The sequence below is a fragment of the Buceros rhinoceros genome, unplaced genomic scaffold (genome assembly GCF_000710305.1).
Source record: "Buceros rhinoceros silvestris isolate BGI_N320 unplaced genomic scaffold, ASM71030v1 scaffold6810, whole genome shotgun sequence".
In the NCBI taxonomy this organism is placed as follows: domain Eukaryota; kingdom Metazoa; phylum Chordata; class Aves; order Bucerotiformes; family Bucerotidae; genus Buceros; species Buceros rhinoceros.
This window is the reverse complement of record NW_010390125.1, coordinates 27,270-42,600: the sequence shown is the minus strand read 5'-3', so window position 1 is coordinate 42,600 and position 15,331 is coordinate 27,270. Positions and strand designations below refer to the sequence as shown.

The 15,331-nt window shown below is 40.6% G+C and overlaps 1 protein-coding gene across 2 annotated transcripts in view; it reads left to right on the top strand.

The window, feature by feature from the left end:
- The window catches only part of TENM3 (teneurin transmembrane protein 3), a 120,028-nt gene that overhangs the window by 83,908 nt on the left and 20,789 nt on the right, over nt 1–15,331 (top strand). For both annotated transcript variants that reach the window (XM_010136601.1, XM_010136593.1), the window contains one exon: nt 620–1,494. In XM_010136601.1, coding sequence (XP_010134903.1) covers nt 620–1,494 — 875 coding nt within the window. The remainder of the gene's footprint in view (nt 1–619; nt 1,495–15,331) is intronic.

The following is a 15,331-nucleotide window of genomic DNA, read 5'->3' as shown; positions in this document are numbered from 1 at the left end:
AGGAAACATTAAGTCTGGTAGTAAATACTAGGAGAGTGGCAGATCTGTTAGAGCTATCTTGGCATGTTGATTTTTTCTGAATCACTAACATCCTTAGGCACCCAAGTGAATGAGAGGATATATTTAAAAAAGAAAAAAAATTCCTGTTTGTCTCAGGAAGCTTGTGTAGGTAAGAAGGGACATCACTCGTGGTATGTGTGAAAATGGAGCACAGTATGGTGTTTTGTAATCTGGAAAGTAGTAAGTTATTTTTGCTACTACAAGAATAAAAAATGAGTGCTGTCCTTAAAGCATGTGTTTAGACTTTGATATCTGCCTCTATTTTTATTTATGCATTTGTAATACAGACAAGTGTAGCATTTATTGGACGGGAAATTCAACCTGTATTATAGTTCCAGTGCAACCGGCTTTTTTTCAGTAAAACAGATGTCTGAACACTGTTCCTCTTGCCTCTCTAAAAAGCTTTAGTTTGCTGCATCTGTTTTCATACAAGTCCTTTTGTCTTGTCTGCTTACAGCAGGTCAAAAATTTCCTTACAGCAGTGTCTAAAATCAAAGGTGAATTAATACGTGTAATCTGCACGGGGTAATTGTTTCACAAGAGATTTCTGTTTGTTAAGGTTCGTCTGGAATGGCCTACAGATTTAGCTATCAACCCAATGGATAACTCCATTTACGTTCTGGATAACAACGTCGTGTTGCAGATCACTGAAAACCGTCAGGTTCGCATCGCTGCAGGGAGGCCGATGCACTGCCAGGTTCCTGGAGTGGAGTACGCAGTGGGGAAGCATGCTGTACAGACCACGCTGGAGTCAGCAACTGCCATTGCCGTGTCCTACAGTGGGGTGCTTTACATCACAGAAACTGATGAAAAAAAGATTAACAGGATAAGACAGGTCACAACCGATGGAGAGATCTCTTTAGTTGCTGGAATACCCTCAGAGTGTGATTGCAAAAATGACGTCAACTGTGACTGTTACCAAAGTGGAGATGGCTATGCTAAAGATGCCAAACTTAATGCCCCTTCCTCCTTAGCTGTGTCTCCGGATGGCACCCTGTATATTGCTGATCTGGGAAATATTAGGATACGGGCTGTGTCAAAGAACAAACCCTTGCTGAATTCAGTGAACTTCTATGAAATTGCTTCTCCGACTGACCAAGAGCTTTATATCTTTGATGTCAACGGTACTCACCAATACACTGTGAGTTTAGTCACTGGAGACTACCTGTACAATTTTAGCTACAGTAATGATAATGATATCACTGCAGTAACGGATAGCAGTGGGAATACTCTTCGTATCAGACGGGATCCCAACCGGATGCCAGTAAGAGTGGTCTCTCCTGATAACCAAGTCATCTGGTTGACAATAGGCACTAATGGATGTTTGAAAAGCATGACTGCACAAGGGCAGGAGCTTGTCTTATTTACCTACCATGGCAACAGTGGACTTCTGGCAACTAAAAGCGATGAGACTGGATGGACCACTTTTTTTGAGTAAGTACATTAAATGAAGTCAGACGCCAAATAGCTTTATCGAGTTATACAGAACCATTTGAGATATTCCTGGAGACTGGTGAAGTAGCTGTAAAGATGAGCTTTGATAACAAAAAGCACAGAAACATAATTCTTGTTTCCTATGCTGTCTTCCTCTGTCTGACTTCTTCTAAACATTGTCTCTGAATAATTTGAAATTCATTATTTAGAATTTCAGTTTTATGTATTGAAATAGTAGTGAGACATTTCACTCTTGTCAGGAAAGCCGTAACTCAGACAACCATGATTTTGTAGATTTGCATCAAAAAACTAGATTTTCATCCCATTTGTTCATTAGATTGACATTGTTCTGCAGCAAATACTGACAAGAAATTTGTCTTCACTGCTCAATATTTTTTTTCTTTCTTTTTTTCTAAGTAAAAGCATGTCTGCATGGTCTTTTACTCCCCCCAAAAGGCTGGATGGGTATTCTTTTTTTTTCTTTTTTTTTTTTTTTTTTAAGTTGTAGAAGGTTGTGTTTCACTGAGTGGTGAATATGCAGGATCTCCTGGATGACATGGCAGGTTTTCACAGAGATGGGCTCGGGCAGGGAAAGCTGAGAAAAGAAATGTGGGCTTGTTAAGGGTCGAGGGACCGAGGTAACAACTCCTCGAATTCCTTAACGATTCCCTCTGTCTTACCAGAGACAGAAGGGGTTTAAAGGGGAAGGAAGAAATTCACACCTCGGTCTGCGTTTGGAAAACTGAAACAAACTTTTAATGAACAATAAAACTATACACTAATATATATATAGGCACAAACCGAGAAAAAGGAAAAAAAAACGAAGAAGAGAGGACTTAGATAAGCAGAGTTCTGTGCAGAGTTCTGCTCAAGGTCAGTGCTCTGGGCAGGCACCCAACGGCAAGCGGCAAAGGAGAGGAAGGGCGGGGGGAGGAGGAGCCCCCACACACAGCCGATTTAATAGCAGGGAAAAGCTTTCGGCACGAAACAGCTGGGAGAGCTCAGTCATCACGCCCGGTTCTAGACGAGATGGGACTGACGGCAGCGACAGTTCAGGGTCTGTAGTCTTCAGGAGGCCCTTGGGTCGCTCTCAGGTCTCGGGCCTAGTCCCGGCCTGGTCCCGGCCTAGCCGGCAGCTAGCAGAATCCGTGGGAGTCCTCTCTCCGTGAAAGTCCGGAAGTCCAAGAAAGAGAACACTCCTCCGGTCTCAGTTCTCGGGCCTAGTCCCGGCCTGGTCCCGTCCTAGCCGGCAGCTAGCAGAATCCGTGGGAGCCCTCTCTCCGTGAAAGTCCGGAAGGCCAAGAGAGAGTCACTGCCCCGGCCTGCTGCTTTTTAAAGGCTCCCCACGTAACGTTCCACCTGACCCCATTAACCAGTTAAATGCGGAATTATCGTATTTGCCTGGAATAATTCTATTTGTCCATTACCCAAAACAAGGAAGTTTCAGCTCAAACCAGGACAGGGCTGTGAGGGGAAATGTTAATTCCTGTAGGAATAAACTGAAAACAGAGACCACCAGCAACATGTCATGTACAGGTGCAAGCATAACGGTGAGAGGTATTAGTGGAACAGTAGGCTTTGTATTTTTTCCGGTCTCAGAAAAAGTCTTTCCAGTGAATTGCTCTACCCTGTGTTACAGTCATTAAGTCATCAACGCCTGTTTGTAACATAGCAAAACATTTCACAGAATCCTCAATTATATTGACTAGGGAAGGTCATGACAATTTATAGATAAACTAGTAGAACCTGAGAGATCATCTATGGGTTTTATAGACAACTTCATTCCCAAATGGGCTGAACTACAAACCAATACACCAAACAAAACATAACAAAAATGCAGCTTAAAACACAATTTAGTTCAGAAAAGATCAATGTAGAAGTAACACAGATATATTTCAGTCGTCTCTGTCAACTGGAAAAATGTGTGTATTTTTAAATCGCATGAAAGACATGCTAAGGTTGTGAAAAAATATATCTATGAAGGAGTGGAAGACGTAGAGTTAGTATGATAAGAAAAAGTGTTAGAGGGCCCTTAGCTGAAGTATTCAGGATTACAAAGGGTATCAGGAAAAGCAAGGAAGTTCCTCTTCCTTCCCCCCACCCCCCTCTTCTTTTCCTCTGTCTTTATGATGAAATGCAGTGGCAACTGCTGCCAAGGTCAGGGCCTAAAAAAAACCCCTTTCAATTCAGTGCACATGATAAAGAAAATAAAGTGCCGGTGTCAGGCAGTGGCAGCAAAGCCAAACATCTGTATTCCGAGATATCTTCACATTTCTGTCAGTGTACATTTGGCTGAGGCAGTGTGCAGGAGCACTCGGAGCACCTGTATCTACTCTCCAGCCTTTACGTGTGCACGTCAGAGGCATGAGAGCAGCAGGTGCCGCTTCACTGCATATTGTGTCCTGAAGTGGAGACAGGGCTAGAGATGCTGATGCCTAACAAAGACAGCAGGTGGAACGGCGCTGCTGCCAGTTTTAAGGTATTCTTACAATAATCTGTAAATTGGCAGGGCTTTGGTAGCGGGCACATTCCCAAAGCATTAGCGCACATCTGTAATATTTAATTGTGCACTGGTGCATCCGCTGCATGTCTTTTTAGGTCCTGCCAAGAGGACACAGAAGCACATCAAGGATGCACAGAGGAATGAGAAAGCGTTTGATGGGAAGGCATGTGTTCCCTTTCTCAGGAGTTAGCCCTGTCCAGTATGCTGAGACCAAAGCACGGCTTCGGATGGACTGGGAATAGTCATCCATTTCCACAGAGAGGAAATACGGTGTTTAACTGTGACACGCTCAACCACTTGTTTCCAGCAGGCGAGTTGGGCAAGGCAGTCAATTTGGGGGATAGTGAAGTCCCTTAATGAAATTAAGGCATCTGCTGGGTACAGCAGGCACTTTAAATCATGCTGGCATTCATACTGGCTAATTGAGGACCTAGAGTTTTAATCAGGGCAGTAATTTCTCACCATGTTGCCTGTAGTTTTTGTGTAGCCTACTGTGGTGTACTGCAGAAGTAGCTGATGGCTCCTGAATGTACTTTAATGGTGTCTGCATGATCACAAAAAAGTGGATATTGTATTCACTATTAAGTGGTTGATAGGTCTATATTTTTGATCATAGGGAGAATTTAGGGTACTGTGTGTCATGAAGTATGTGGTTGTTCACTGAGTCTGTAAATAGCCATCTTTGACACCTGATCTGCTTTTGTGCAGACTCTCTGAGCTGAGTTAGGTTATGCCCGGCTGACTTACAGAGAACCCAAAGGGCAGGCTATTCCCCTCAGTAAGTGTTAGTATTATTTCCAAGCTGCTGTTTATGCACTTACTGAACAATTACCTCCAACCAATGTCTCATTAGAATTCCCAAGCTGAAATAATTATAGAGAAAGCTAGGCAATTTCATTCACCCCGAATTTGTAAGTGTATGAGGCTTTTGCGGAAGCAAAGATATTAATCTCCTCCCCATAGCCATGGTGAAGCAGTAATCTGTTTAATTGCAACAAGGAAGATTCAGATTAGACATTTGGAAAAACTTCACGGTGAAGATTTTGGAGCCCTGGAGCAAACAGACAGTGATAGTGACCCCTCGCCCTTCACAGACTGTCTTTAAAGAACAGATTAGACATCTTTCAGGACTAATGCAGGAAGAGCAGATTCTGCCTTGGGGTAGGGGTTGCACCACATGACCTCTCAAGGCCACTTCCAGTCGTGTTTTCTATGATGCTCTCTACAAGCTAATACCAAAAATAAAAAATTGCACCGATTCTGTAAAGCTACATGGAATAAGTGGGGGGGGAAAAAAAAAAAAGCCCCATGTTCTCCTTGCCAAAACAGCATTCTTAAAAACATCCATCAGGCATCATAGCTGCTTACTTCTTTTTAACATAAAATCTCCATGCATCAAATTTGTGTCTGTATATTTCCCTTTTGAAGAAAAAATAGGTATAAACACTACTATTTTGTCATTTTTTATTCGAGGATCAGCAAACATTATTGTGACTTTGCTTTGCAGTGCTGATGATTTATCTGTAACATTAAATCTGACTCAGTCGGGTTTCCAGAGGCTTCTGCTACTATTGCCAAAGTAGATGGAAACCATGTGTCTCGTAGAAGGGCTCGTGTGAGGGGGACATGTATGCATGTGTTTATCTCTCTCCCAGCTGTTGCATATTTGCATTTGTAGATAGTGTGAGCTGAAAAATTTTCAGCTGAAGAGTTTTCTGTTGAAAAAATGAAGTCTTGTTAGAACAGAAAGGTTCCCTCAAATCCCAGGTGAGGAATAAGAAAACAGGGGAAGAAATCATTCTGACTTCCTTGTTCTATTTTAGTAATGGCAAAATATTTCCATTTCGTTGCTGGCTGCATTTTCTTTTAATATCAAATTTTATTTATGTATTTTATGTACCCTTTTGTATTATTCAGGTTCTCAAAATATTTTGGGAAGGGGTTAGAATTTGTATTCCATGGTGAATTTAGACTTTCTTGCCACTCGGAGTTAAAACTTTTGATTGTTAGAATGTACAATGGATTACAAGTGTCATTTTTCAGCTAGCTCTGACTATGCCCTTAGGTTGTCACACATCAGTTAAAATGGCAGAAGTTACATTGGAGTAAAAATACGGCTGGTTTTTCACTAAAAAAAATCAGTCTTTGGAGCGAATTCAGTAACAGCTTCATTAGCTATTCTCTTGTGCAGATCTGTTCATATAATCGACACGTGGATCTGCAGAACTTCGATCATTTCTCTTGAGTTCCTCAGTGATTTGAGAGCAGATTTATGAAAACAATTTAATCTTTTTTGCTTTTTAGAATGACTTTTGAGTGAAAATAGAAATCTTTGAAAAAACTTTGGAAAACATCTTTGAAAGAACATCCCAAATATTGGCAATCACTGCTCTGGCACATGTTAAAGCATTTGGACTTGTTTCTTTTCATGGCTTTTTTCCACAGTCTAAATCACACTAAAATAAGATCCTAGAGAAGTTTACTTCTTTATTTCATTTAGCCTGGATGCTAATTAATTTAAAGTTTATTTTATTTAGCCTACATTTTGCCCGAAGAAGGGAAAGGTTGACGTACAGGAAGTATTTTTTTTACCCTCTTTGTGCTTTTTACAGTGAAAATTGTATGCACTAACTTGAATGATTTAGGATATCATGTAATCTCTTTTCTGTATTTATTTACAGGCTTCGATTCTTTTTATATATATCTTTATGGCAAAACGGATTTCTAAATTCCTGCTTTGTTAAGGGTTATAGCCTGCTGATCAAAATTTACACTTTATATTTCAAGAATGTGTACCCTTGAAAAGTACTGTTACTAAAATTTGTAGTGACTGTTATCTGTTATCAAAGGTCTAAAAACTTGTGGAATAAGAAAGACAGGAACAGAGCCTTCAGAAAAAGAATTGAAAATACACACCTGCTGAAACACCAGTGGAGCCATATGAAGCTAAAAGTCATTCAGGTTTTAAAATGAAATTATAATATTAAACAATGTATAAGAGTAATCAGCCTTATCAAATTCTGTTGTTATAGAATTGTGAGATACCTGAGCTGGAAATTATTAACTATAACTGCATATGATGTACGCATAATATGAACATTTAAGCAAATAAATCTGAAAAGTTGAACTAATTATATGCATTTTGGAAGTGACACTTCCTAGCTAGCCTGTATGTCATTATTTTTGTGCAGCAGTTTCCATTCTGTTCTCACATACAGAGAGGTAAGCCAGGTGCAACAGAAGGAACATTTTCTCTGGTCCTAAGTTTTTGAAGTATCAGAATTGAACTCCTAAAAGCCTTGAAGTGCCCCTGCGCAATCGTTCAGTCATGTAGGAGGTCAGACCTGCCCCCAGCCTGCAAGCCCAGGCCTCCATCAAAGCCCTGGCATGGCAGCAGTTGTCAGCCAGGCTTTAAATTCAGCTGAAAATGGGTTAAAAGTTTACTATTAATTGAAAGCTTGATGATGTTCAAGTGGGCAAATTCCAGAGAAGAAGCTGCTATTGCTCATGATACTTAATCTGACCAGAAGAGTAAAGCAGCCCTCTGAGAAGATCTCAAGCATCTTGTTTAGCCCCACCTCTTCCGAATCATCTCGCTGTCCTGAGTCACTCCCTGGGAGCTACTGGAAGCGGAGCACATGCTTGAGGCACTGTCACGACCTCGTTCCTCTCATTCGGCTTAATCTACAACTACTTTATATAACTTCAGCTGGGCCATTAAGGGCAAGCCCTTCAGTTGAGTTGTCGGCGGCCTGCTACCCTGCCAGTCTCTGGCTGCTTTGTGCTCCTCAGGTTGCTTGAGGAGCCTGTATAGGCTGCTCTGCAAGGGACGATACCCCCAGGGCAAGAAGACAGCCTTAGTTGTCTGGGTGGCACCTGCTGCACTTGGGCTGTGCTGCTAAGGTTGCAGTGTAGGTGTGCACAGCTGTGCTTGGCTCTCAGGTTGTCTCCAGCAGCCACATAGTCCTTGGAGTCCTTAGGACAAATCATGGTCAGCCCAGTGTCAGGTGTCTGGAACCCCTCTCTCTGCAGTCCTAGCCCAGGTGCTTCTTCAGGCTCCACTGTAAAGAGGCAGCTGTTCCTCCATCTTGCAGCTCCCCTGGAAGGTGCAGGCTGCATGTGCTCTCCTTTGGCCTCTTCTAACCCTTTGGTTAAACTCCAGTAACTTTCCTCCCTTAGCCATGAATTAATTCCAATGGCCCATTTTTTCCTGCCTTCTCTCCTCTTGCCGCCTTCTCCTTTTAGGATCAATAATGTAGCAGCAGGCAGAGGTATGCTCCAGACTAAGATGCCTCCTCATCCTTCCTGCAATTTCACTGCCTTTCTTCCATGTCTCTTTTTTGCTCCCTAGACCTTGCCCTCCCTCTATGTTTGTTCCTTACCTTATATCTTGCTCCTTCCCGTGTCTCCTGTCATTTCTCTAAGGTGTGTTTGGCTTCCCTGAGTTTTCCTTTCCCAGTGGTGCATTTCTTCGCAGTCCCCTCTTGTATCTCTTGACAGACCATCCAATGTTTCCCTGAGCACTTCATGTCCTCAGCTCATTTGTCTTCGCCTCCTCCCTCTCCTGCTCAATTCATGTCTCCAAGGAAATGCAACAGAAATCAAAGAGAGTGACATTAGCAAGCAAAGCCCTCTCAAGTTTGCTTTGCTCCCACAGTTAAATTAACGAGCTTTCCAGCCATTCTGGAAAGGTGGTGAAATCATGCAGAATGTGAAATCCTTATGATAACGTATAGACTAAAGAAAATCACAGGTAAAAATCTATCTTTACTGCATGCTGCAGACTATCATCCTTTGCATATTATGCTTTTATTAACGATGCATTCAGAGCTATGGTTTCCTTAAAACTCTGTGGCTCCTCTGGCTGGGACTTGTTTAGTTTCCCCACAAGCACATCATCTGTAACTGTGGGTATCTGGCAACAGGGAACAGATGATATTTTGCAGTTTTCCTCTTGCTTCATCTTAATGCATTGCTTGTGAAATCTGACTTGGAAATACTGAGATTTGGCTCGTAAGAAGTCTGTGGAACTCCTACTGAAAGATTTCATTTAGATAAAAGCAAATATTTAATTCTGATCAGATGAAAATTATCTCCCAATAGTAGTGTCAATTCTCTTGCACTTTTACTGTATATTAAGAGGTTAACAATTCAGTTTTCATAATTAATATTCTGTATCATTTCCTGTAACATTTGTGTAGTTCTTATTTTCCCATAACATTTGTGTTTCTATTTCTGTTCATTTTTCTATCACATTTATGTTTCAGTAATATGAATATCTAGAAAAGCCAAGTCTTTTTTCTTGCAATTTTGGGGCTTTCATTCTAATTTAATTCTGTTTTCTTATAAATACCAGAACTTTGTACAAAATTGTAATCTGGATTTTTTTATCACCTCTAAACAGCATTCTCTGAATGTCCTTGGTATCATAGGGCTTTTTAGATATTTTTATCTTTTTACCATCAACAACCTTCTATAGCTTCTGCTTTTACTGCTGCTGTTTCTTGCTTCATCAGTGTAAAATGTGGTGGCTATAAAGTAATTAACTATACTCATTAAAACAATTTCGTTCAGCCAATTATCATATTCTTGCACTGACTTTTGTGGCATCCCATGAGCCCTTGATTGCAAACCATGACTTACAAGTGCAATGTCTTTAATCTTCCCATATTATATTTAGGCAAGCCACAAAGACATACTCTATTCATTTTTAACCATCCCTGAACTGTCCTATTGGAAATGTTTTTGAGATACCCAGTCCTCGCATAAGTGCCTGTTTATCTGCATTGCTTGTCTCAATCCAGCACACAATATGTACATTTCTCTCTTAAAGCTCATTTCAGGAACTAGCTGGTTCTCTGTTAGTCAAGATTTGGTGCTTCTCCTTCTATCAAAATGGCACAAATTGAAGCTCTAGTAGGCGTAGCTCTACCATTCCATGTAGACCCAAGGAGGCAAGGCTGGCCAAAAGGCAATTGAAACACTTCCCTCTATTCAAACAAGCTGAGTATTCCCCCTGCCCAAAGGGAACTCGTAGTGAAACATACCAAGCTGATACATTCGATTTGTGCATAGCCAATTACGTGCTTTTTAAATCTTCCTATAGCTACCCATCCATACTACCTAAGTATGTAACCACGTTTCATGCAACGTGCAGCTTCTGAGAGGAGCTTACTGACAGTTGTGCTTGCTGACCATGCTTACCATGTTTCCTCTTGAGATATATTGTTAAATACATTTTTTTAATTTCTAATTTCAACTTCCTTTTTCTAAGAATAGAAGTTATGATCTCACAATTTGCTAAACTGGAGCTGTAACTCATCTTTAAATTTTGTAATTATAGTACAAACTGCTGTTACATACTTGTCTTGTAAGATTTGTGCTCAAGTGGAGCACACAAGCTTGCTGTTTCAGACTCCTCCTGCTTAATAACAAAGCAGCCATGTTAAAAATAATCCATATACCATTAGGTATCAGTGTTAATTTTTTTTTACAGAACTGTATTCTGTCCCTATCTCAGTAGTATATCTTGACTAATAATAGACATTTACTAATTTCTTCGTTCTTGAATGTTTACTGTTCATCGTCTTTAGAACTGAGTAGTAAAAGCAGAACTGAGAAACCATTGAATAGGTAATAATATCAAAATAGCAACGCTGAAGACACATATCATGTGTCTTCACATACATCTTACATGTACAAGAAGGAATGAAGTGCTTTGATTTCTGTTGAGAAAATCAGCCTGTGATCTCTGTGATTTTGGAAAGCACTTAGAAGTAAGGATAGTTCAGCAAAACCATAGTATTATTCTTATTAATGACATAAATGTCCTGCATTGTCAATCCAGTCAGCTCTGCTCAGGATCCTGAAAGTACCAATTTCACTTCTGGCTTTATCAGGGCCTTGGTAATACCATTTTTTCAGCTACTGACATGTTAATATTTTTGTCCTGGGTTAGGTTTTTTGCCAAAGAGAAGTCAGGGAGGCTGTAGCCAAGCTAGCCTACTCCCTTTTATACTCACTTCATGGGGGACCTGGAGTGGTGAGGGTGGAAGGGCAGCTCCAGACTGCGTGTGAAAAGGTGGCTCTCTATTTTCAGTCATGCTGTATTCAGACACACAGTATTCGCTTTCAGGCCTCGTTCAGAAGTTGGTCTTCCTTGATGCCCCCAGTGAGGCCCGACTGATCAGCTCTTAGGGAGCCTACAAGGCATGTGCAGATGAAAGTCCCACCTAATTCCCTCCAAAGAGGGGAGCATCTGTCACTTCTGAAGCCTGCACTGGTGTGCTGTACGCTTCAAAGGAGTAAGGATGTTATTCTAGATTAACCATAGAACCTGAATCTAGCAATATTTTATTACCATCTTGGTATTCTATTGTCCTGAAAGAAAAAAAAAAGATACCCATATGATTTTGCTTTCCTTTTGCTAAATTTGCTTTTCAAACATAATGCAATTTAATAAGGCCATTATGTCCACTTTTTAAGATCCTGTAAAAAAACCTTAATAGAGTTTTTACCTTTCAAAGTGGAAAAAAAAAACAAACCCAAACATCGAAAAGAAGAATTAAAGGGGGAAAAGCAACATTGTGGATTATTCTGTGGGCAAAATGTCTGGCCAAACAGACCATCCTTAGGTCCTCTTTTTGCTAAAGGCCTCTGCACTCAGCTCTGATAGTGTGTAAGCAGATCTGACAGCAAGGGGCAATTTCTCATACAAAGTACATATACACTAACATTTCTTTTATTTGAAAGGCCATGCACTGGTATTTATATAGGCACACAGTTTATTTGTACAGTAATAGATGAGCTAAGATTGTGGGGGTGGGAAGTGACACAGAAACAAACCAGCAGCCTCCGGGAGCCCTGAGGTGCAAGACACCGCAGGGGAAGCTGCTGCAGGGCAGGAGCTGGCTCTGCACACCCCAGCAAGAACAGGAGTCTGGATCCTGTGGACCAGGTGGGGCTTAGGGGCAGTGAATTCCCATAAGGGGAAAGTTGAAAAGCGGAGGATGAGTGTTGAGGTCTTGCAGATAAAAGCCTGGCTACTATAATTTAGTTTCATTTTCTGAAGGACAAGCACTCGCTCTTGAATTGGCTACACTCAGTTCAAAAGGGTACATGCTGCTGAGGTGCCTCCCCAGCCCCAGGGAGCTGCCTGTCCCCAGATGATGCCTCTCCATTAAACCACACTGCCTCCATCCTACTGCTGCCAGTGCACCCCTTCCCCCTTGCATATACACTGCAGTTGGTTTTGCAGCTCTTCAGAAAGCACCATCATCATTAATGCTATTTATTTGTGCATTCTTGAGCATGTAAGATGTATGCCAGAAATACAAGTTATGAAAGAATTCTTGGTTTTGTGAATCCTTACAAGAATATACATGGCAGGTGCTTATTGCAGCAAACAGCACAGTGTGAGAGGATTGCAATGAGTGAAAAGTTTGGCCGTCTTCTGGCAAAAAGTGAAGAAACAGCTCCGGCATGATAATTTCGTGTATTGCTTCTTTCACTGCAAAGCACTGCTCCCGCCAAATACCTGTCTCTGGAAGTCATTTTAGATTAGGCTGTGGAGGTGGTCAATTTTACTGCAGCACGAGCACTGAACTCGTGCTTGTTTGCCTGGTTGTGCAATGAAGTGGAAAATGAGCATCAAAAACTTCTCTGTACAGAAGTGAGCAGCTATCATGAGGGAAGGTGTTGATTCATTTCTTTGAGCTCTCTTTCCAACAGACACATTTCCTGCAGTGATTTTCGTTTGGAGTGTGCCTGTTGTTTTGCGGATGAGTTATGGCTGTCAAGAATAGCCTATTTAGGTGAATTGTTCACATCTGGTGTGCTCGATGCCAGTTTACAGAAAAAGAACAAAAACTATCCTTTGAACGTTATGACAAAATAGACACACAAAAAAGCCTCAAAAGCTGCAGTTACAACAGGAGAAGGTGCAAAGAGAAATTGTCAATCACTTTCCAGCTGAGGAAATCTCTTCATTAAACCTGAGCTGAAAAATTCGTCCTGACCACACTGCTGAGATAAAAGACCATTACCTGAATTATTTAACCAGCTGTGCAAACAGTTGCATAAGACTTTCCCAGATGAAAACAGGATAAAGACCCTTTCCTTATGGAAGGCAGTCATCAGATAAAGGAGCAGGAAAAGTGGACCACCTGCTCCAATTTAAGCTTGAGATGTCTGACACTTGGTGGAGCAGGACAGAGAAATTTAGCTGATACTAATACTTCTAATGACCTTCCAGCATCTGTGTGTTTGCGAGTTTGCATTTTCTGTCCAATTTCCATTAAAAAAACAAGTAGGTGGATAAATTCCTGTCCAGAATTGGACTCCGGACTGCCATTTACTTTAGCTCTTCTCTAGAATGCACTCCTGGACTTATTTTCTGTAATTCTTATTCATCCACTATTTTCTCAGAGGTAGACACAGCGGAAAGGGAAAGGGAAACAGAAAGAGAAAAGGGGAGGGAGAAGATGAAGGAGTAGAGCAGGAAGGAAAGGGAAAAGAAGGGAAGGAAGGTGGGGGTTTTTTTTATATAGTTAAAATTCTGTAAGACTGGAAAGAATATTGATTTTTTTTTTCTCATGCGTAACAATATTCCCAGTAAGAACATAGGAAAAATGCTACCCTACTTAGACAATAGTAAAATTTTTAAAAGTAAATAGATCCACTTGTCATAATTTACAAGCCTACTAACATATATCAAATTGTCATGTATGACATATTTGCCTCCTTCTTGTTAAGCAAAACAAAACAATATTAGCAAGACATACAGCTGTCTTACTGTTTCTAGTTCAGTTTAAAAAAACTTATACAAGTTCTGTCTCAAAAGGAAGTTATAGTGTAATATTTGGGGTTTCTTGATATATTTCTCCTGTGAATTCACAAACAAGATACTAAACCTTTTAAGAAGTCAAAAGCACTGTGTGGAAAGAAAGGTATATATGCATACGGTATTTCAATTAATATTATTTTTAAAAAGGCAGGTTATGAATGAGTAGTTATGGATCCACTGAAGTGTGTATTTCAATGAGACTAAAGAAAAAATGAAAAAAAACCGAAGACAAATCATTTTTCTGACCATGCATCTATAGTTTATTTTCACTTCCTTTATTCTTAGCGGGCTTATTCAGTCTTCAGACAAATAAAAAGCAAAAATGCATATCAAAATGAGGAAAGCAACTCAGAAGCAGAGTAAAGGGAAGAAATTAACAAATTTCATTAAGCTGAAATTGAGAGTCTTTTCCTTTCTTTAAACAACCCACAAAATGGTTAAAGATGGCCAGAACTAGGGCTCCCAGTAAGTACCCATGCCCTGTTTGAAACCAGTGGAGGACAGGAGAGCTCCAGGAGGGTGATGAAATGATAATAAAGTGATGATATATAAACTATGGGTTTGTTTCCTTTTGATCATCAAGATAACTAATTGGTACTGGTTTAGCAAAGCAGAGGCACCCTGTCAAGGTGGCTTCTCAGCACGGTAGTATTCCAACTGTGAATTCACTATTTGGGAGGGACTAAACTTACAGTATCCTATGCGAGGCTGAATACCAGTGAAAGAAGATAGTTGCAAACTGGCACTCTTGAACGTTAAAGACGTGTAAATGTGAAGTTAATGGCCTCAACAAGCTGAAGGAGAGGTTTCATTGCCAGGTTAGGACAGATTTTTCAGTACGTGTCACCGTGCTGAGTACACTCCTAAAACAACAGCACACTGCGCTTCTGAAAGTCAGCTTTGAACCTTATGCTCTCACCTGCCAAGAAGCAGCACCTTGGTATATAAGCCTTCCAGTTAATAGTTTAGATCAAGTAGGGTAATGTTCCATAAATTTTTTAGCTGCTCTTGATAATTAGAGACGCGTAGAGGAAATGTCTGGTGTGTGTTGAGTGAGAATGTAACAGCGCTTTTCATTTTACTGTCAAAATTAGACATGTCTATATTATGAAGTGCTTTCATGCTACATTTCTCTATTACAGTGTCCCAACTAATAGTATAATCTGTAATCAGCCTTTAAAGAAATACATAACATACATTAGCACTGTATGTCTTGTTATCTTAAACATGCGGGAGCTGGCGTGCCTCGCTATTCTACCTGACATATTCACAATAGAAAAAAAAAAAAAAGAATTTAATTTCTGGAAGTCTGCAGTGGTCTGTGGAAAAACGGTCCAAGTCACACTTTGCAACTGGCTTTAGCAGCAACCTTTATTTCATTTCTAGAGCTCCCTATTTATGTTGAAGTGACTTGCGATATAAAACATTAATAATGCTCTGCAAATTGGGGTTGAGCTAAATGTGCTCCAAACTAAGATACAATACACATG